At 49.3% G+C, this 23,005-nt stretch overlaps 1 protein-coding gene across 1 annotated transcript in view; it reads right to left on the reverse strand.

Annotated features, from left to right (window-relative positions):
• The window catches only part of TTLL6 (tubulin tyrosine ligase like 6), a 30,357-nt gene extending 10,461 nt beyond the window's left edge, over positions 1-19,896 (reverse strand). Inside the window, 10 exon segments of the mRNA XM_036342192.1 lie at positions 598-823; positions 3,782-3,867; positions 4,658-4,801; positions 5,799-5,955; positions 7,837-7,967; positions 8,082-8,200; positions 9,636-9,676; positions 10,050-10,271; positions 19,729-19,766; positions 19,768-19,896. Coding sequence (XP_036198085.1) covers positions 598-823; positions 3,782-3,867; positions 4,658-4,801; positions 5,799-5,955; positions 7,837-7,967; positions 8,082-8,200; positions 9,636-9,676; positions 10,050-10,271; positions 19,729-19,766; positions 19,768-19,830 — 1,227 coding nt within the window. The 5' untranslated portion in view covers positions 19,831-19,896.
• Between the last annotated feature and the right edge of the window lie 3,109 nt (positions 19,897-23,005).

A 23,005-nucleotide genomic window follows, 5' to 3' on the forward strand; every position in this document is an offset into this window, starting at 1 on the left:
CACCCCTCCTCCCAGTGCATACTGGATCACTGACTGCTCGGGCACAAGTACAATCTGGAAGGGAGACCGCCACCCGGAAGCTTCTCTTCCTCCTCCTCCTCCCATCACCCTGGGGTCTCGGGGAGGCAGGAACATGACTGTGTGGCTCTGCACCCATGCCTGTGCCCACAGACGCCAGGCCGTTCTCTGTTAGTGCTTGGAACGGAGCGGTCCAGGCCCCTGAGAGCCAGGCCTGCAGCTCCCACCTGATCTTCAACATCATCAGCCCAGCTTGGATGAAGAGCACCCCCTTTCTGGGAGGCGAAAGGACCCTGTTACAGAAGGTAGAGCTGTCGCTCTGTGTCTGAGATCGGTTTCCAAGTCCCCGGGGCCTCCAAAAGGCACAGGGAATTCTCCAATTCCTGGCCGTCTAACCCCCTCTGGTGGCCACTTCTCAGCTAAAGGAGGAGCCCCAGGCAGCAAGCACCAGGGGAGGAACTGGCGCCAGTTAAGTTGATTAAACAGATCTAGCTGAGTTGCGAGGGCGGAGAGAGGAGCCTGAAGCTGGCCGATCCCAAGCACAGGGGCCAATTTTCACCCCTCGCCCCAGCTTCCTACCTCCAGCAACCAGGGCTTGAGTTTGCGGTCCAACAAAATGTCGAAGCCCAGGATTTCGAAGCAGGCGCTGTTGAGTGTGTGGTTGGGGAAGCAGGTGTGGTAGTTGTGCTTGATGATGGGGTAGGCGGAGATGATCGTCTTGATGATGACATCCTCGATATCTCTCCATATCTGCTCCACGTTGTAGCCGTGGCTCTCCATGTACGTGTTGAAGGTGGAGAGCTTCCTGGAGGGGAACCACAGGCCATGAGGCTGGGCAGCCCACCTCAGACATCTAAGGCCACGGCATGCCGAGAACCAGAAACGTCCGTAGAAAATAGGGTGCCAGAGCCAACAGGGATGGACACCCAAGAGCTAGGGGGGCACCAGGACTTTGTCAGCTCAGGAGGGTCATGCAGGAGCCACAGGGCCACACTCCGCAAGCCGCCACAGCCCTGGAGTGGGCACAGATAGAATGACATGTAAGGCCCTGCCTGTGTGGGCACTTTCACTGTGACCCAGAACACACCCGTGGGCTTGGACAGGGACTGAGTATCCTGGGTGGAAAGCTTAATGGATAAATTTAAAAAAATAAGAAACCAGTACCCTACCTCATGCTTTTGTTTTGGTGGTTATTTCTTTGGTGTTCATTAGAAGCACTTAGGGAGCCTTTTAAGAACACAACTACCACCCTGGTGGGTAGCTCAGTTGGTTAGAGCATCGTCCCAATATGCTGAGGTTGTGGATTCCAACCCCCGTCAGGGCACACACAAGGGTCAACCAATGAATGCATGGATGGGTAGAAAAATGGGTTGATGTTTCTTTCTTTCTTTCTTTCTTTCTTTCTTTCTTTCTTTCTTTCTTTCTTTCTTTCTTTCTTTCTTCTTTCTTTCTTTTCTCTCTCTCTCTCTCTCTCTCTCTCTCAATAGATAGACTTAAACACACACACACACACACACACACACACACACACACTGCCTGAGTTCTACCTCAATCATCTAAGGGGCTTCTGGGGACACTAAAGACACAGAAATTTTGTGTCAGGACTGCCCACTTGGAAAAGGCAGCCCCAGGGCATTTCCACAGATGGAGTTACCAACTGCCCCGGGAAGTCCCACATCCCAGGAAACCCCTCGCTCCCAGGCCAACCGAGATGGCTGGTCACCCTGTCACAGAGGTCAGAGGATGTGTACAGGTTTTTGAGGAAACATCTGAGGGGTTGCTCCAGTCAGCTCCACACTGGGCAGGTCAGAGGGAGCTTCCGTTACAAATCAACACAGCCTCTTCGGGATGACGCAGGCACATCACAGTGAACGCACATTGTCATGTTAATGCCCAGGGGTTAGCCAGTTCCACGGAACACACCAGCTATGTGCCAGGCTCCCTGAGAGATGAAGAGGACCCGGTCTCTGCCCCAGAGGCCTGCTGAGAAAGGGAGATCGCCCCAACCCAGCCCGACGCAACCCTCCAAGCAGGCCTCGCCTGGCACAGCGGTCGGCAAACTCATCAGTCAACAGCCAAATATCAACAGGACAACGATTGGAATTTCTTTTGAGAGCCAAATGTTTTAAACTTAAACTATATAGGTAGGTACATTGTTACTAACTTAATCAGGGTACTCCTAAGGCTTAGGAAGAGCCATATTCAAGGGGCCAAAGAGCCGCATGTGGCTCGTGAGCCGCAGTTTGCCGACCACGGCCCTAGTGATTTCCCATTTGCTCGTTGGGACTCTGCCACGGAGGACACTGTGACTGCCCCTGCACCAAGCCTCTCTGATGCTCTGAGGCCAGACAGGTGGCCTGCTGATCAGTCCTCTGAACCTGGTGCAGGAGAAGGAGCATGTGCCTCGGCCTCTGCCTGCCGACCGACCTTCTTGTCCTGCTGTGGCATTCAAAACGGTGTGACCTGAGGCAACAACCTCTCAGAGACTTGGTTTGCTCATCTGTAAAATGAGATGGCGCTTAGCTCACAGTTCCCCGTCTACAAAGGGTAGTGTATAATGCCTCGGCCATGGTGTTGTAAAAATGTAATGGGGGGAAACAATGCAGCCTGGCCAGTGTGGCTCAATGGTTGAGCGTCAACCTATGAACCAGGTCACGGTTCGATTCCAGGTCAGGGCACATGCCTGGGTTGCGGGCTCGATCCCCAGTGGGGAGCCTTGCAGGAGGCAGCCAGTCAATGATTCTTTCTCATCACTGATGTTTCTGTCTCTCTTTCTCCCTCCCTTCCTCTCTGAAACCAACAAAAATGTATTTTTTTTAAAATACATTTTTATTGATTTTCCACAGAGAGGAAGGGAGAGGGACAGAAAGCCAGAAACATCAATGAGAGAGAAACATCAATCAGCTGCCTCCTGCACACCCCCCACTGGGGATGTGCCCACAACCAAGGTACATGCCCTTGACCGGAATCGAACCTGGGACCCTTGAGTCCGCAGGCCGACACTCTATCCGCTGAGCCAAACCGGTTAGGGCAAAAGTATTTTTTAAATGCTCCCAAAGCACCCCGCTCAGGCCCAAACACACGGGAGACCTCCATAAACACTTCCTTTTCTTTCTCCTTTGTCGGGTCATGTTCACATTCTTCAGTCCCCCTTTCTCTTAAAACTCCAATGAGACAGGACTAGACGATAGCAGGCGTATAAAAGCTGCTTGGGAAGATGCTCATGCCTTCCTCTCATGTTTCCCCTTCTTCTGGAGAATCAGAAAGCCAGCTAGCCACAGGTCAGGCCACATCGGGCCGCGTGACACACCATTTGAGAATCTCAGTTGGAGCCACACACCAGGCAACCACAGCTTAGGAAGCACTGCCTGGCACGGCCTTTCCCACAGCAGACCAGAATCAATAAATATCTGTTGGCTTGGAAATGTCAGAAGGGCCAACGGTAACCAGAGTGTGTTTTGGGGTGTGTGTGTGTGTGTGTGTGTGTGTGTGTGTGTGTGTACCCTGCTGGGGAAACAGTTCCTGTTTATCTCTCCTCCTCCCACCCTTCTAGGGTTTACGACGTGGCCTTCTTTTAATGATTAACAGCCCGAGGGCAGAGACTAAGGAGTCTGTTCTGGGTTTCCAGGCCAGGAAATATTTTCTGAGAGCACGTGACCCAGGATGGAAACGCTGATGCGGACTGACAGGGTCTGGGTCGCATCCCGGGGCGCCACGCTGAGACTGGCAGGGGAAGAGAAGGGGCGTGAGGCCGCTTGCTTACCTCTTGCTGCCAGAGAGCGAGTCTTGAACGAAGTTGGAACTGTGCTTATTGATGGAGTAATTGGTCAGGTGCATGCAGATATCATCCTGAGGGGAGAGACGCAGTCTATGGAGTGAGAGGAAGGGCGGGCCTCCTGCCTCCTCCTGAGGCCCCTGGGACTTAACGAAAGGGGGCCCAGCCCAGGGTGGCTCAGGGGTTGGGAGTCAACCCAGGAACCAAGAGGTCACCGGTTTGATTCTGGGTCAGGGGACATGCCTGGGTTGCGGGTTCAATCCTCAGTGGGGGGGGGGAGGGGGGCGGGGGAGAGAGGAGGCAGTCAATTAATGATTCTCTCTCATGATTGATGCTGGTATTTCTCTCTCCCTCTCCCTTCCTCTCTGAAATCAATACAAATATATTTTTTTTAAAAGCGGGGGGAGTCTTAGGGCTAAAACTGGCAGCACAGAGGAAGAAAGAAGGGGTATCCCACAGCCTGGAGTATGAGAAACTCCAATTCCTCCTGAGATGGGGCGGTGCCCTGCCTGAGGGCACTCCCGGGGTGTGGAACTGTGGCTCTGGCTTTGCAGTCAGGCAGACCTGGCCTTGAGTCCCAGTCTGTCTCTTCCTAGTTCTGTGACCTTGGACAAGGCCTCCTTCTCTCTGGGTTTTCATTTCCCTCTGGAAAAGGGAGGTGATACTGCCTATTCCTGAGGGCTCCTGGGAGGGCTCAAGGAAAGAACATATGCAGCCCGGCAAGTGTGAAGTGTTCAGCCACGGTAGCCAAATCCACAATGTTAGTGAAAGTGTTAGTGGATTTAACTAGGATTTTTTTTTTTTTTTTTTTTTTTTTTATCACACTAAGGGAGGGAGGTAAGGCAGCATGTCCCCTGAGCTCACCAGGTTGTCTGTGCAAGGGTGGGAGTAAGAGGTCGTGGCGAAGCGGGCCAGTCCTTCCTTATACGTAAAAATCCTGAGAGGGTCACAGGATGTGATCAGCACATAAATCCGTAGGTCAAACTTGAACCCATCGATGATAAAGGGCTGGAGGAGAGAACAGAAGTGACACCAGCATCGGAGAGATTCGACTTGAAAGTCATTAGCGCCCCGTCTGGTTTTCTTGGCGTCAGCGCCAACATTGCCTCTTGCTACAGAGTGCAGACTTGGCCAGGGCTGGGGACAGGGAAATGGGGGTTTGGGCTCAGTGACTAGCCACATGATCTTGTACAAGTCACTAAACCACACTTTTAAATAGCATTAAAAAGTGCTGTGATGCCCTGGCCAGGTGGCTCAGTTGGTTGAGCATCGTCCCATACACCAAAAGGTTGCAGGTTCGATCCCCAGTTAGGGCACATACCTAGGTTGTGGGTTCGATCCCCAGTCAGGGCGTGTGTGGGAGGCAAATGATCGCTGTTTCTCACCTCTCTCTCTCTCTCTCTCTCTCTCTCTCTCTCTCTCTCTCTCAATGTCTCTTCCTCTCTCTCTAAAAATCAATAGAAACATATCCTCAGGTGAGGATTAAAAAAATAAAAACAGCCTGTGATGAAGAACATTCTGTCACTATCCAGGGCTATGTTATGGCTGCAGTTCTGTAAGAGTTCTCCCTGCGGTGCTGGCCTGCAATGCTGGCCGGTGCCTCCCCCTCCATGTACACTTCCGCAGGGCTCCCTTCCTGCAGTGGGCTATCCTGCTGGGACCTCTGACCTCCAGTCATGGAGTAAAGCTGGTTACCACTATCGATCCAGGACCACTCTCCTCTCCTCAATGACCAAAGGTGCTCTCCCAGCTGTCGTCTGTTAGAGGCAAGGGACCAGCCTGGTAGAGCCAGGCCAACGGACAGGGTGCAAGGCTGAGGGACGCTCTGGCCCGGGCACATGTCATATCAGGGCAGAAGGCTTGGGCTGACAAAGTCCAAGGCAGAAGGCAGGACTCGGCGTCACCCTCACCCCTGCCCTCCATTCCCTCATTCCTCATTCAGCCCAGTGGAGCTACAGCCCGAGGTTGCTGTGGAGATAAATAAACAATCACCATGAAGAAGTACCTTGGAAATATAGAGCTGACAGATCATATCCTCCCCCGGTTTGATTTCTTTCACCGTCCGGGTGATGAATATACCTCTCCCTTGGCAGCCCGAATCCGGCTTACAAATGTATGTCTTATTTTTTCTTGACCTGCTGTAGTTCTGCAAGTCTCCCCAGCTACCAGACAGGGAGTGAATGAGATACACTTTTAGCTGGGAAGCAGTAAAAAGGAAGGCTAACTCTGTACATTAAAAAACAAACAAACAGTCCTAACTGGTTTGGCTCAGTGGATAGAGCGTCAGCCTGCGGACTGAAAGGTCCCAGGTTCGATTCCGGTCAAGGGCATGTACCTTGGTTGCGGGCACATCCCCAGTAGGGGATGTGCAGGAGGCAGCTGATTGATGTTTATCTCTCATCGATGTTTCTAACTCTCTATCCCTATCCTTTCCTCTCTGTAAAAAATCAATAAAATATATTTAAAAAACAAACAAACAAAATGATCTAATGTGAAAAACACCTTGGACTGAAAGACAGACGCCCCGAGGCCTGGTAATAGGAGAGCCAGGAAAGCACCCACAGTGGGGAGAAGGTGGGCTTTGGAGGGAATTTGGGCCTGGATTTAAACCCAGGCAACACCACTTACCAGTGTAACCCTTTGCAAGGACTTGACCTCTGAAAGCCTCAGTTCCATCATCTACACAATGAGGGTGATGACACCCTATCTTGTACATGACATAACGCAGACAGGGTGCTGATACAGTGGGGCCTTGACTTACGAGTTTAATTCGTTCCGTGACGGAGCTCGTAACTCAAATTATTCGTATGTCAAATCAAAAAGTGAATGAGTGAGACACATCATGCTGGGCTGATGTTGTGGCATTCACTGTGACGTTCGCTGTGCCAACTAGCGGTTGGGTATCTGAAGCTGGCTCGTAACCCGAATTTTAGCTCAAAACTCAAAGCAAAAAATCAGCCGAGAGACGGCTCGTATCTCGAAAAACTCGTTAGTCGGGACACTCATAAGTCAAGGCCCCACTGTATATACTGCACACCCCATAACGTTAGCCGTGAACAAGGAGTTTGATCTTCTGGTTTGCAGAGTGGAGATTTGGAGATCTGAATCTGGCTCAAGCCCAGTGATGTGGCCTTGGGTCAATCGGCCTCTTGCCCCACTCTGGGCTCAGCTTTTTCTCTGTAACATCTCCCCTCCAGCCAGTGTGTGAGAGAGGAAATACCATCTTTGAACATACTTTGAAGGAAGTATATTCAGCCTGGCCAGCGTGGCTCGGTGGTTGAGCATTGACCTATGAACCAGGAGGTCACAGTTCAATTCCTGTTTGGGGCAGATGCCTGGGTTGCTGGCTTGATCCCCAGAGTGGGGTGTGCAGGAGGCAGCCGATCAATGAGTCTCTCTCATCACTGATGTTTCTATCTCTCTCCCTCTCCCTTCCTTTCTGAAATCAATATTAAAAAAAAAAAAAAAGAAGAAAGAAAGTATAGCCCTAACTGGTTTGGCTCAGTGGATGGAGCATGGGCCTGCAGACTGAGGGGTCCGAGGTTCGATTCCAGTCAAGGGCATGTACCTCGGTTTCAGGCACATCCCCAGTAGGGGGTGTGCAGGAGACAGCTGATCAATGTTTCCCTCTCATCGATGTTTCTAGCTCTCTATCCTTCTCCCTTCCTCCTGTAAAAAATCAATAAAATATATTTTTTTAAATAGAAAAGAAAGTATATTCAGAAGAGAGAAAGAAACTTAATGGACTATAAATCTCAGTCTTCCTATATTTCTTGTTTTGCACTTTAACTCAAAGGAGCCTGTGACCAGTGGAGAAGTCACTTAACTCAATGGTCCTCGGTGGCTATGAAATGCGGAGGTGCCTGTTGACCTGATGGCAAACACATTTCCTTCTAAGTTGCTACTAAGCAAGTGAGGAAAGTCTGGGAACCCTGGCCACACCCCATATCCCTTCTCTTCCTGAACAGGAGGAGAGATGGGAGACCCTGTGGGAAATGGAACTGGGGTGGGGAGTGGAGAAGGGAGCTCGGGTCGGCACTCACTCAGCAGGAAGACACCAGGTCCGAGGGAAAAAGTGGAAATCTTTAGGGAACAACTTTGACATGCGACTCATATTCCTGGCCAGCAAGTCCTTGCGGCAGATTTCACTCATCCCTGGGAAGTGATTGATTTTCTGCAATGGAAGCCGGAATTCGTGAACAATGGGGGACACGAGCGTACCCATGGGATACCCTTGGGGGACAGTGAGGACCCCACTTATGCTGAGGACCAGCTCTGACCCAGATACCTGGTAACTTTTCATCTCCATCACCCGCTCCAGCGACACTGAGAAGTCAGTCCAGTAGAGAGTCCAGTCGTCGTTTTCCCCTCCCTCTCGAAGGCCATACTGTTGGGCGGCCCTACGCACTGCCAGGGGGTTGGAGAAAGAAAGGCCCATTAGCCCGGGAGGTGAGGGAGGAGCATAAAGTGGGGAAGTGACATTCCCAGGTGCTCCCAGACTAAGCACGGAAGTGAGACATCGCGGCTGCCTAGGACTGAAGCCATCTTGCCCTGCCCTAGAGACATCATCGCCAAGAAAGGAACACAAAGAGTTGAAAGCTATTTAAAAAATACAGCCTGTGCCCCATCATCCCCTAGAAGGTTATCTGGGATGAATGTTTTAACCATCCTGGCTTCCCCTGGCCAGGAAGTGGGCGTCTGGCTTTCCCCTAAACACGAAGCACTGAATGTTCAGGGAATATAAACCGAAATCAGTGATGGCGAACCTGTGACACGCGTGTCAGAGGTGACACGCAAACTCATTTTTTTGGTTGATTTTTCTTTGTTAAATGGCATTTAAATGTATGAAATAAATATCAAAAATATAAGTCTTTGTTTTCCTATGGTTGCAAATATCAAAAAATGTCTATATGTGACACGGCACCAGAGTTAAGTCAGGGTTTTTCAAAATGCTGACACGCCGAGCTCAAAAGGTTCGCCATCACTGCCCTAAATCCTTAACATCAGCCTGAGCCAAGCTTAATTAGTAGAGTCAATGAACAGAAAAACATTACACAATGTATTTCAAATCCACACACACGCTCTCACATCCTCCTCCCCCTGTCCCTGTTAGCACTGGTAACTGGGAGCTGATGCCAACACCAACGCAAATGCCTTCAAGGGCCTGGAGAGGAAGAAGTGCCTGCAGGGACCAGGAGAGTCAGGGCCGGCCCAAAGCATCCAAATTTGAAATTAAAATCATGACAACACCTCCGCTCTGTAGAACAAAGTAGGCCTACAGGTCATCTCCAGCTCAGGGACTGCCCGTTTGGAAGTTGTGCTCATAAAAAGAGCCACTGAGCCCTGGCTGGTTTGGCTCGGTGGATAGAGCGTTGGCCTGCGGACTGAGGGGTCCTGGGTTCAATTCCGGTCAGGGGCACATGCCCGGGTTGCGGGCTTGATCCTCGGGGTGGGCGTGCAGGAGGCAGACAATCGGTGTTTCTCTCTCATCATTGATGTTTCTCTTTCTCTCTCTCTCTCTCTCCTTCTCCCTTCCTCTCTGAAATCAATAAAAGAAATATATTTTTTTTTAATTAAAAATTTAAAAAGAGCCACTGATTGTAGCAACAGCTGCCGTCTCTACAATCAGATCCCCTAATGACACAGCCCTGCGGTCAAACCCTTATTTCCTTGGAATGAGCTCCCCAACTTCCTCAAATAGTTAAATGAGCTGAGAGAAGCAAAGAACAGGATTGGGAGACACCCCTTTTCTTCCTCAAAAATACATAAGCGTGACCCTTCCCAACCCTGTGGGGGAACCCAGTGGGTCCCCATCGCGGATTCCTCGAATGCAGATGCTCACCACTCTCATATCGGCAGCTGCACATATTGATCACCAATCATCTGGAAAAGAGAAAAAGAAGAGCAGCAAGACAGAGACAGACACACTGGCCGGAACAAGAGGCCACACCCAGGGACATCCCATCCCAGGTAGGGCTGCGGGAAAGCCAGCCCGCCCCACGCCATTTTAAAAAATAATCACAAAAGGCAGTCTGAACACAAACACAGCAAAGACTCGGGCAAGGTGTGGTTTTAGATGACATGCACCATCATCTCATTCTAGAAAACATCATCTAGAGTGGCTCCTTTTTATCTGAACCGGAAGTGGTGTGATTTTGACAGTCTCATCGGACATGAGCAGCCAAGGCCCCCTTCCTCCCAGGCCCCTCCTGCTCTTACCAGCGTGGGTCCCCATCCCCCATCTTTCAATCCTAACCTCTTTTTCTTCCTCTTCTTCTTGCCTTGCTGCTGGGCATTCTGAAGCCCCTTTGGTGTCGCAATGTTCTCTCCCACCAAAACCAAGGTGACGATTTCTTTCAGATCTGCCGTGGAACTGTCCTCCCTCTCTTCTGACTCGGTCCCTTTCTTGCCTTCCAAAGGCTGAGGCTGGAGCATCTCCCTGGACTGGGAGGAGACTCTGGGGAAATACAGGCCCCCCCTGGAAAGAAGGCAGAGAGGGCGGCAGTTACTTGGGTCCACCTGCAGGGGGACCCCCTCTCTTGTTCATGGCGGTGGTCCACCAGTGCTCTGGGACCAAGCAACAGGTGGCCGTGTATCAAAGGCCACCACACCTCTACCGCTGGGGCCAGGCTCCGGGAGGGAGCTGATTCCATCTTTTGCCCCTGACGCTGGCCTGAGGGACTCCCGCGGCCAATCCTGGCTGTGGTTTCTCCCTCCTGGGACGTTCAGGAGCAGGCTGAGATGCTATGCCTGGCACCACCTGGTAAACAATCTTATTATTAAAGTGAGTGAGTGTCTGGAGACAGCCTCAGAACCAAGCCCTAAGCCAGTGGTTCTCAACCTTCCTAATGCCGCGACCCTTTAATACAGTTCCTCATGTTGTGGTGACCCCCAACCAGAAAATTATTTTCGTTGCGACTTCATCACTGTAATGTTGCTACTGTTATGAATTGTCATGTAAATATCTGATATGCAGGATGTATTTTCATTGTTCGCGACAAACGGGTTGAGAACCGCTGCAAGCCTTCCTAGCTGAGGGAGTCAGTCCCGGGGGTGCAGATGAGGTGCTCTGAGGAGGCCTGTTAACGTTGGGGCACTGCACGAAACCCCTTGCAGGCAACCTGTGGTCCTGACAGCAAAAGCAACCGGTGCTCATGGAGCGCAGGACTGACTCAAGCCCAGGGCACAAAAGCAGAGCTTCGGAGACCCCAACCACAAAAGAGGCTGTCGTGTCTCCCCCACCATCCCATTCCAAGTGAAAACAAGACCCATCATAAAATACTCGTAAGGAAGGCCTGCAAAATTCTCATCCCTCCACCCCCATGATGACTTCTTTGATGTCTGCTTGAATTTCAAATATCAAGTCTTTTTTTTTTTAATGGTTTTTAATACCCCTGCTTCACTAATCCTTAAGAAGGTGCTTAGATCTGGAAACAGCCTAAGTGCCCATCAGTAGATGAATGGATTAGAAAACTGTGGTACATCTACACAATGGAATACTATGCTGCTGTAAAAAAGAAGGAACTCTTACCATTTGCAACGGCATGGATGGAACTGGAGAGCATTATGCTAAGTGAAATAAGCCAGTCAATGAAGGAAAAATACCACATGATCTCACTCATTCATGGATAATAGAGACCATTATAAACTTTTGAACAATAATAGATACAAAGGCAGAGCTGCCTCAAACAGATTGTCAAACTGCAGCGGGAAGGCCGGGGAGGGTTGGGGGGCAGGAGGGAGGGGGGCAAGAGATCAACCGAAGGACTTGTATGCATGCATATAAGCATAACCAATGGACATAAGACACTGGGGGGTAGGGGAGGCCAGGGGATTGTCAAGGGCGGGGGGGGGGGGGGGGAGGACACATATGTAATACCCTTTGTAATAATTTAAGCAATAAAAAAAAAAAAGAAGGTGCTTAGTTTGCCTCTGTGTAACCCAGAACTGCCCAGGCCTAATTAACTGACTTATATCCTGTTCACATCTAAGACTTCTATGACCATCCAGCCTATTTCTGGTGTTCTCCTGCTTCTCCTCACCTCCAAACCCTGGCCAACCTCCTACCACCCAGTCCTCTCTTTTAATGCCTGTAGTCCTCTTGATTCTACTACCTGTTCTTCCCTCGCATACTTTTCAACTTCTTGTAAAGATAGTGATAACATCTTTATTCGAATTTATTATTACTATTTTTGAAATACTATAACATTAAAGGAAGTTTAGGAGAGGGTAGGGTGAGAAGTCACCTTTAGCTCTTCTACCCTAACATGGCAACATTGGCCCTTTTGTATATTCTTTTTTATGCTTAAAATTTTTTTAATTTTTTTTGTATTGATTTCAGAGAGAGGAAGAGAGATAGAAACATCAATGATGAGAATCACTGATGGGCTGCCTCCTGGGGATGGAGCCCACAACCCGGCATGTGCCCTGACTGGGAATCGACCCAGTGACCTCCTGTTCAAAGGTCGAAGGCTCAACCACTGAGCCACACCAGCAGGGCTAGTATTAATTTCAAGCGTAATTATTCTTATATAATTGTAACCATAACACGTAAAGAATTTTGTATCTGCTTTTTGGCCACTTTATATCATATCAATATCCTTCCGGTTATAGCCAACTTTACATATTTCTAGTTTTTAATGGTTGTGTAATAATACCCCGTTAAAGGAATGTGTCTGAATTTAACCAACCATTGCCCTATTGTTAACAATGTAAGTTGCTTCCAACTTTATTATTCTATAACTAGCTCTAAAATGTACACTTTCATGTACAGAAAGCCTTTTACTTCTTTGGGATTATTTTCTTACAACACATATCCAGGACCAGAAGTACTAGGTTAATGAATATGAAAATACTGTAGCTTATGTATGTTATGTATTTATTTCTTTATATCACCATGTTGTTTCCCAGAGGGATTCCAACCCTTTGGACTACAACCAGCAATATGCAATTACAGCAGGCTCACCAGTCACACAACCTCTTGGGAATCACCTCTCCTCTGTACCCAGACTTGCTAATTCAAGACAATTTTATGCCTAACGGCCATGTTTTTAACATGACTACACCCTTCCACCTCGCTCTGTCCCTTTCCCAAACCAAAATTGGGGGGAGGGGCTCTAAACCTATAAATAATCTATAATAATAAAAGCATAATATGCTAATTAGACCCGACAGCCTAAAGACCTTCCAGACATCCTTCCAGTTGTCCTCCTGGACGACCTTCCGGATGAAGCTGGGACTGTGAGGGCCGAGCCCCTTGCACCAATTTCATGCATCGGGCCTCTGTCTATATATATAAAAGGCTAATATGCTAAGTGTCCAACCATCAACCAGTCACTATGACGCACACTGACCACCAAGGGGGCAGACGCTCAGTGCAGGAGCTGCCAAGCTGCAGTGACTTGGCTGTGGCAGTTCTCGGGTGACATACCCCGAAACCAGAGAGGAGGGAGCCCAATTCCTCGCAAGGCCGCACGATTCCACCTTTAGCGGTGGGCTACGTTGTTGCTGGGGCACTGTCAGCCCTGAATCTCGTTTACTGCACACTTGGGTTTGTGTTCCACACCCTGTACCTCGGCAACTTTGCAGAGTGGCCTCTCACACTCTGGGACCCCTTGGGGAATGTCAGAGGGCCAGTTTTGGACCAATCCCCGCAGGCCAGGCCAAGGGACCCCACCTGCTGGAGGGACCCTGCTCACTCCTCAGACGCCGGGGAGGGACCACAAGAGGCTGGCTCCAGGGCATGTCCAGCCCATCTCACCCAATCCCACCCCACCAGCACCTTCTAATTAATTTCCTTTCAATGTGCACGAATCTGTGCACCGGGTCACTAGTTTAATAACAAACCTGTATGTGGACTTTTCAAATAATTGTCAGATATTCCATTTCACTGAATGCTCACAGCCACCCCCAAAAGGGAGGCAGAACTATGAAGTTGGCCAAGAATGGGCACTTGTTTCTCTCCCTTGCTGAAGCGGGCTGTCACTTACACCCAGGTCCCTTTACGGTGACACCTGCTCAGGGGAAGAAAGAGTTGTGCTCAGTGCAACTTAGCGATGAAACCTGGGCCCTGAGAGTCAATTTTTCCCAGCGAACAGGCGCATTCTTGGCAAACTTCAAGAAGGCTAAAGTACATGAAATCCTGACCTTCGGCTGCTCCCTTCCTTCCAGGTAAACAGCCAGCTCCACTCCCTTCGACCTCCATCCACAACGGCTCCGGTTTACCAAGCCCTTGAGGAGTGGCCCCGTTTACCTAAAGGTTAATGTTAACTCGAGGAGAGAAAACCGACCCTGAATTTGGCCTCGAGTTGTGGGCTGTCTTGGCTCTTTTTCATATCCTTGTCCAAGTAGGAAGAACAAGTTATGACTGCTTATATTTGTCTGCCTCAAAGAGAACAACAACGTCATCACCAAAGGTCAAATTGTTTACTCTCACAAGAGAGAGCCTCAGGCACAAATAGCAAGAAACTTGGCCCATGTACTTTTTTTTTCAGAGAGAAGAGAGATACGGCCCCTACTGGGGATCGAGCCTGCAACCCAGGCATGTGCCCTTGCCCAGAATTGAACCCAGGAGCCTTCAGTCAGCAGGCCGACGCTCTACCCACTGAGCCAAACCAGCTAGGGCTAGGGCTAGGCCCATGTACTTTTAAAGGAACTAGTTCACTACAGCATTCTTGCCTACCTTCCTTCCCCTGAGCCACTTCGGTGGCACCTGAGACAGGTGTAAGGCAAACAACGGTTGCTGTCATATGTGGCTATTTCTGGTGCCTTTGGTCCCCTGGCTTTCTTTTCCCCGAGTCTCGCCTTCCTGCTCCATCCAGCCGTGGGCAAACTACGGCTGGGATCCGGCCCGTTTGAAATGAATAAAACTATTGAAAAAAAAGACCGTACCCTTTGATGTAATGATGTTTACTTTGAATTTATATTAGTTCACACAAACACTCCATCCATGCTTTTGTTCCGGCCCTCCGGTCCAGTTTAAGAACCCATTGTGGCCCTCGAGTCAAAAAGTTTGCCCACCCCTGGGCTAGACCCTGCCAGCTTCTCTCCACAATCTCCCACAAGAGAGTAACTTGCTCAAAGGTTGCTACTAGGGCTTACATCCTGAATCTCGCCTGCAGAAACATTTACTCAGCCCACAGTAGTGTGTGGTGGTTGTTATAGTTGCTAAATAGTAGTTACCAGTACTAGAAAATGTAGATTTTTTTTTTTCATAAAACTCCCAGATTCCCCTATTTCTTTCAGAAAATAGGTCCCCATTGCTTCATGCCAGCAATTAACCAGAGCAGGGGAATGGCTTCCTCTTTAGACATTTTCCGTGTCTGCCCCAGTCCCTAACATTCCCTATTGTCTCTCTGATACAGGAGCCAAGTGACGGTTGCCCTTGTGCTATTGTTTTCCTTACAGTAGCATTAAGAGAGAAAAAAACATGTTAGTATGTCCAGGTCACTTCTGTCATTTAGGCTACATGCCTGGCCCCACAGACATCTGGAGGTGCCTGACCTCCAAGCAGCAAGGCCTTAGAACAAAAGCTGCTTCCTCCAAGGCTGGACCAAACACAGTCACGCCTTCATTTCCAGAACAAGAATTAGATATGACCCTGGCTGAAGCTAGAACCCTCTCAGTCTACTCTAGGCTTTACTAGGCTCTACCAGATTTTCCTTCCCAGTCTCAGCAACTACTTCCTCCCTGCTAACCTGGGGGTTCCCACCGTCTCTCCTGCCTTCTGATAAAGCCCTATCATAGATATTATTTTCAATCTATTACAGATGAGAAGACTAAGGCAAGGAGAGAGCAAGGTAAGAGGCAGAGCTGGGATTAGAAGTCAGGTCTGTCTGACTCCATGGGCTGCTTTGCCTCCACACTCCACCCATTGCCTTTCCCTTTCTGCTGATCACCCATAAACGGTACAATCATAAAGTGAAGCAACTGATCTCCTGGCTCCCACAAGGAGTCTTGGTGACTTTTGTCCCTTGAGAATCAGTTGGTCCCACAGCATTTTCCTTAAAGCCAACTGCTTCCAAATTCCCACAGGGGCCTGGGTCTCCCAATTTTGCCATAACCTGGGAACAGCTCTATGGTTTCCACTAGGTAATTATTTTCACTGTTTCTTTCCCTTCTTTTTACCAATATCAACCTCGTATCGGGGCTCTTAGTAGGGGTATAACTAGAACATTTTCCAAGCTCTAGTGAATTCCTGGATATTACAGCTGGGTGGGGCTTTGGAGAGTGACTCTAGGTCAACCTGTTTGATTTTTAGAGGAGGTTTGACTTGCACAAAGCCAGGGAGCAAGTCAGTGGAACCAGGAGCGAAGCCCCGGCTTCCTGCCCCTCTGTTTACCTTTCCATTATGCCAGGTAAGTGACCAGGCAGTGCGCACCTTTACTTTGGGAGCTTAAAAGAGAAGAGTACGTTGGCCTACCAATCTAGCAAACACAGGAATACAATCTTCAGTTTTGTTTTTCTTAATTACCCAAGACACGTTCAGTTCACCTTCCCAAATAGGATAGTTAAGACAGTGAACAACATCTGATATTTTCTTCCATTTTAGAATGGGGTTTGAGCTTGGGATCTTCCAAGCCAGAGGCTGCTAACCAAAGCGGGGTTAGACTGCATGAAAATGACCTTCCCTGGCCACCAGGGGGAGGAAATGAGCTCTAGGATGGCTCCATGCAAACACTGCAGGTTATTTCTGGACTATACTTGTTGACTACTCTTCTTGCCCCTAGAGGTGGTGCAAAGGGGTAGAATAAGGTTTAGTGCTTTCTTTGCAAGGCTGAACTAATACGGTGTCCTGTAAATGGCAGGAAAGGATCATATGATTAAGAACAACAGGGGAGCCCTAACCAGTTTGGCTCAGTGGATAGAGCATCAGCCTGCGGACTGAAGGGTCCCAGGTTCGATTCCGGTCAAGGGCATGTACCTTGGTTGCAGGCACATCCCCAGTACGGGGTGTGCAGGAGGCAGCTGATCGAGGTTACTCTCATCAATTCTAACTCTCTATCCCTCTCCCTTCCTCTCTGTAAACAATTAATAAAATACATATTTTTTAAAAAGAACAATAGGAGAGCCCGGCTGGGGTGGCTCGGTGGTTGAGCATCGACCTATGAACCAGGAGATCGGGGTTCGATTCCTGTCAGGGCACATGCCGGGGTAGCGTTGCGGGCTCGGTTCCCAGTGGGGGGCATGCAGGAGGCAGCCAATCAGTGATTCTCAGAGGTGATGTTTCTCTCTCTCTCTCTCTCTCTCTCTCTCTCTCTCTCTCTCTCTCTCCCTCTATAAAAATATATGGTTTTTTTAAAAAAGAACAATAGGGGCCGAAACCGGTTTGGCTCAGTGGATAGAGCGTGGGCCTGTGGACTGAAGGGTCCCGGGTTCGATTCCGGTCAGGGGCATGTACCTGGGTTGCGAGCACATCCCCAGTAGGAGATGTGCAGGAGGAGCTGATCGATGTTTCTAGCTCTCTATCTCTCTCCCTTCCTCTCTGTTAAAAATCAATAATATATATTTTAAAAAAAAAAGAACAATAGGGGAACATGTTTCAAGTTTTAGCCAAATCTTTTCATCCTGACCTTCAGAGCCCAGGCTTTTCTTTCAGTCTGCAGAAATATGCGGCACTGAAGAGCCCTCCTGCTGTGTCTGCCTGTGACTGCCTTCTCTTCCCCCAGACAATAGGTTTTCCTTCCTCCCTCCCCTCTGCATCTTTTGGTCCTCATTCCTCTACTAGAAGCATCTCTCCCTTGGCTTCCAGTGGCTAGCTCTTGGAAAAGGCTGGCGTGGACTGGGGTGAGGGGAAGATGTGGAGGTAAGAGGTCTGCTTACAGACTTGCTCTCAGATTTGCCTCTTTGACACCGTATACCCTACGAAGCCAAATACATAGGTCCCCCATCATTCACGGTTTTGCTTTCCAAAGTCAACTGAGATCTGAAAACACTATTACATTTCCCCAACCATCGACACCATCTGCTCCCGACACCCACCCATCAACACTGGCATTGCTCAATGATCCTCTTTCTGAGGGGTCGTCAAAAGGCCAGTAGTAGTCTAATGCTACGTCACAATGCCTGCATCACGCACCTCACTTCACCTTATCACCTAGGCTTTGTATCATCTCACATCATCACAAGAAGGGTGAGTACAGTACAATAAGATATTTTGAGAGACCACATTCACATAACTTTTATGATAGTATATTGTTATAATTACTCTGTTTTATTCTTAATTGTTGTTTATCTCTTACTGCACCTAATTTATAAATTAAACTTTATCACAGGTATGTAGGTATAGGGGGGGAAAACAGTACATATAGGGTTTGGTACTATCTGTGGTTTCAGGCATCCACTGGGGAATCTTGGAGTATATCTCCCGCAGATAAGGGGGGGACTACTATAATTATCTCCTCTCTCATTCCCTATCTTCTCTGTGATTACAGGATCACCAAGAGGATTAAAAATTTCCTATCTAGAAAAGTGCTTTGAGCGTTGATGGAGGCAGGATCAAATAAGATGCCTTTTATGGCCTTTTGGCTTTTCATTCTAGCCACCCTTTGAATTTTTGCCAAGAAGAAGTGCTGAGACTAATGTATAGCATAGGAAATATAATCAATAATATCATAATAACTTTGTGTGGTGGCAGATGGGCATTAGACGTATCATGGTGATCACTTTGTAAGGTATATAAATGTCGAATCACTATATTGTACACCTGAAACTAATATAAGAGTGTGTGTCAACTATAATTTTTAAATAAATGAATTAATTTTTAAAAAGTGCTGAGAATGACCGGCCACATTCACTGGGAACAATAAGAATCGTGCTGACTCAAATGCCATCTTTTATTCTGCTAAAAATTAAGGAATTTCACAAGAGTGGACGGTGCAGTTTTCAGAGCAAGCTCATGCCCAGCCATTTTCTCCACAGTACTCAGTGGATTACTAGCAAAGGCAGACGGATCTGGATGCAACCTACCTCTGCCACTTACTGGGAGGGTGACTATGGATGAGAAACTGAGTCTCTTATACCTCAGTTTCTTCATAAGAAAAATGAAGATAATATTCATCCTATGACCTATGGGTTGTTTTAAAGATAAGTTAGTATTTTTTAAAGCAGTGCATGTTCCAAAATAAGGGCTAGATTGTAAAATAAAAATATGATGGTAGGACTGGTGAACGTATTAAAAGTGCCTGCCGCATACCAGCGCTTAGTCAATGTTAGCACATCCCCACAGATAAGTTACATTTTTCCTAGGATTCAAATCCCCAACGAGATCTTTCCTCACGGAGAACTTTCCTTTAGGAGGGTGAGAAATACAAATGGAAGTGAGAGAGAAAGAGGGGGAAGGAGGCAGGAGCAGCTGCAGAGGGCTGTGCTGGCCATGGAAACCACAGGTGTGTTTCTGGAAGGCGTGGCCAGAAAAAGGAAGACAGGTGATCAAGAGAGGGTGTCACGATGGGGAAAGAGGGGGTGGAGAGGGTGGTGCGATTCCCAGGATTCCCTGGTATCGAAGGGACAGCTCCCTGGGGGCCAGGGGTTTGGGAAATCGAGGGAGGGCAGCAAGTGAGGGTGCCCCCGGAGAGATGTGCGCACAGAAGGGTGTGTGGAGCTGGGAAAAGAAGGGTCGGTTTGTGGGCAAGGTCCTGGCATCGGGGCCTTGAGGATGAGAAAAGGGAATGAGGTTATTTTAGCGGTAAATTCGAGTCCGGGGCTGGGAGAGAGTGGGCGTTACTGAGACCAACTGAGAAGAGAGAGGCTCCGCGCCCACGGGCGCAGGGGCCGTCGGGGTGAGAGGCTGTGGCCTTGGAACGCCAGCAGGGAGGGCCGAGGAATAGCCCTGGGGGAATGAGCCCCGTGGGGACATCGGGGGCGTGTGGGTCTTCAGTGGGGAGGCCCTGGGGGGCCGCGATCGAGGGCCAGCACCGGCTTTGGGGAGCTCTTACCCACGATTCCTACTCCCCCGTCTCGCCCGGGCGGTGCGGGCCCTGGTCGCTCGCAAGCACGCTTGAGGACCCCCTCCTCGAAGGGTTGGGACACGCTCCCATTGGCTGCCAGACAACCCCTAACCCCAACCCGCGCTCTTCCTACTTTGGGGTCCGCCCGGCCCTCATATTTGCATATAGGGCTTTCTAGGCCTTCGATTGGCCCCTGGGGTGGGCTGCCATGCCCCCCTCCTCCCTCCTCATTCCAATTAACCGCCCCTGCGCTCCGAGAGGCCGGCGCGGCGCCCGAGGTTGTCCCGGGAGACGCGAGGACGCTGAGCCACGCTCCCTGCGCGCGGGGCTGGACTGCGGCTCGCCCTCCCCCTCCCCGCGGGGCCACCGCGACCGCGCCGTCGGGGCGCCCTGCGCAGGCGCAGATCCGAACCGTCTGGCTCCCCGGCTCCAGCTGCGCTGATCGAGGGGCGCCTGGTTCCTAATTAGGCCCTCTGGGGGGCAGGGGCGCTGTACAGAGAGCATCGGATTGAGACCCAAGTCAAGATCTCAGGCCCTCTCTTAGGCTTAGCTTCTTAACTGTGAAATGGGTATCACAAACCTCTATGAACGGCTCAGCTTTTTCTAATCCTGACAGCTCCCAAGCGTATGGGAGATCGTGGCTCCTCCACTGAGTTGGTCAATAAGAGAGGGCCGCCCAAGGTTGGGGGGTCTTGGCTTCTCACAGCAACATGGTGACTGTCCTCAGACAGGTGGGGGGATCAGAGTCCTGACTGGTTTCAAATAATAGGGGTTCCCTTCCTTTTCTACCTGGGTCAGCATAACATCCTGGAGAGCATCTGTTAGACAGACATGAGCAGAGCAAGGACGGTGGGCCAGGTACAGAAACTCAGCAGGGATGATGCCTAGCAAGGGGCAAAACTGGGAAAACAAGAACCTCGCCCAGGGTAACCTTTCCTCCCCTAGCACATCACTGGTCATGTGGTTTGAACCCCTGATCTTTCATATCCCTGGTCAGGCAGTTTAGACCGCCTGACGTTTTCCTCCCTAAAGACGTCAGGGAGGCACCTCACTTGCTGCCCTCCCTCAATTTCCCAAAATGCTGGCATGCCAAGCTCAAAAGGTTAGCCATCACTGTCCTATGGCCTTCCTTGTTTTACTGTCCTCAGTTGTACAACCTCTAGGCCTCAGTTGTATTTTAACTCCAGACCCAGAAAAGCAGAAAAATCAGACCAGTGACTCTGAGGCTGCCTCCAGACCAGCTACATTGACTAATGACACCCCCCCTCCCCCCTGGACCGACCAATCCGTGGAGACCATGAACCTGAAGAAGCACACCTGGAAAGCTGATGACTATTCTATGGAAACGCTCCCCTGAGACCTCCCCTAAGCTTTCTACCCATAAAAGAGCAATAAATACGCTCAGGACAAAGGACCCAGCACCGGTTCTCCCCAAGAGAAGCATGTCAGCGCTATGCCCTCCCCCCCCCCCCACTTCCCCCTAAGGGACCCCAGGGGACTTGCAACCAGGAGAGCAATGGGTAGCAGCCGCTCGTCCCAGGCTAACCCCCTAAACCTGTCTCCAAGGCCGCTTCTCTCTGACGTTTCAGGGAACTAAAGCAGCCCAGCCTCGGCTCTCCTGTTGCTTCTCCTATGGCAGTGATGGCGAACCTACGACACGCGTGTCAGAGGTGACACGCAAACTCATTTTTTTGGTTGATTTTTCTTTGTTAAATGGCATTTAAATATATAAAATAAATATCAAAAAAAGTCTTTGTTTTACTATGGTTGCAAATATCAAACAATTTCTATATGTGACACGGCACCAGAGTTAAGTTAGGGTTTTTCAAAATGCTGGCACGCCGAGCTCAAAAGGTTCGCCATCACTGTCCTATGGCCTTCCTTGTTTTACTGTCCTGAGTACATTTTCGCTGCCATCACGGACCCAATACCCTTTGGCTCAGTGCTGTGTAGCTCTTCCCTTTGGATATTCCCACCCCCATCCCCTTTTCTTTAAATAAATTCAATTTTTCTTTATCTTCTAAGGTGGCTATTTAGCCTGCCCGAGCAGCACGGACTTGAACCTTTCAGAATCGTTATGAGTTTATTTGAGCCAAATTGATGACAATTACTGGGAGGCAAACTCTCAACGGATTGAGAAAATGTTCTGGAAAATGGCAGTTTTACCATTTATTTTATACATCAGAATCAAAGGAGGTTACATGAAATCCATTGTTGATAGATTAGGGAAGCAGGAGAAAGCAAAATGGGGGAATCTTGGGGATTAGACAACAAGTAAAATGAATAGACACATACTTCTTTTACTTGGCGGGTATAGATAATTAACAGTTAACAATTAACACGAGTAACAATGAGGGGTTTTGTGGTTTATGCTCTGCTGCAGTGTTTGTGCCCAGAGGGGTCTGGAAAAAGGAAATTACCCTGACATTCCCAAGGTATGTTATCCTAGATGCAGAAAGACAATAGACAGGCTCAGTGAAGGTACAGACTGACCTTTGTCAGAGAAGATACCAGCCTTGACATGACTGCCCGCCATGACTCCCTTTTATTAGGAAGTTTTAATTCAGATCACCTGTGGTTGCTTTCCGTCTCTGAGTTTGTAAGGCCACCATGCAGGCCTCCCCTGAGCTTGTCAGGTTTGTGACCCCGTTTTCGTCCACACCTGGCTCAACCCAGACTCCTACCTTCCAAGGATTGGCAGCCAGTAGAGCTGTTTCTGCCTCGATTAATTCAGGATTGGTGCAAGATGAAACAAAAAATCAACTTTAAGTTCCTGAATCATAGCGATTTTAGAAACACCTGTAAGGACTCCGCTGAGGATTCCTGTTGCCTATGTCCATCCATCCCTCTTCATTCTTGAGAGCTTTCCAGATGCTTGATTTGATGCTACTGAAACGTAGCTGTTCCTGTGAAAGCAATTATTTAGTCCCAAGAAGTGAGACTACGGATCATTACTCTCCTGTGAGGGTAGAAATCTTTTCTGGCAATTGAAGGGAAACACACGGAGGAGAAACGGGCCCTTCTCAGGAAACCTCTTCCAAAGGACTCATGGAGGAGGCAAAATCCACATCTGATGGAGTCGGTCCAGGAAAGTTTCCTAGAGGGTGTAAGCTCTCACCACCTTCATTGGGAACATGTGTCCCACGCGTGTGCCCAGGACGTCAGGCTGTGAAATGACATCAGAGAAATGGCAGGTGAAGGGACTAAAAAAATCCTTTCACTGCCATGAGCTACAGCAGATGCAGAAAGAAACTTCATCTGAACT

This window comes from Myotis myotis, unplaced genomic scaffold, assembly GCF_014108235.1.
Source record: "Myotis myotis isolate mMyoMyo1 unplaced genomic scaffold, mMyoMyo1.p scaffold_m19_p_17, whole genome shotgun sequence".
In the NCBI taxonomy this organism is placed as follows: Eukaryota; Metazoa; Chordata; class Mammalia; order Chiroptera; family Vespertilionidae; genus Myotis; species Myotis myotis.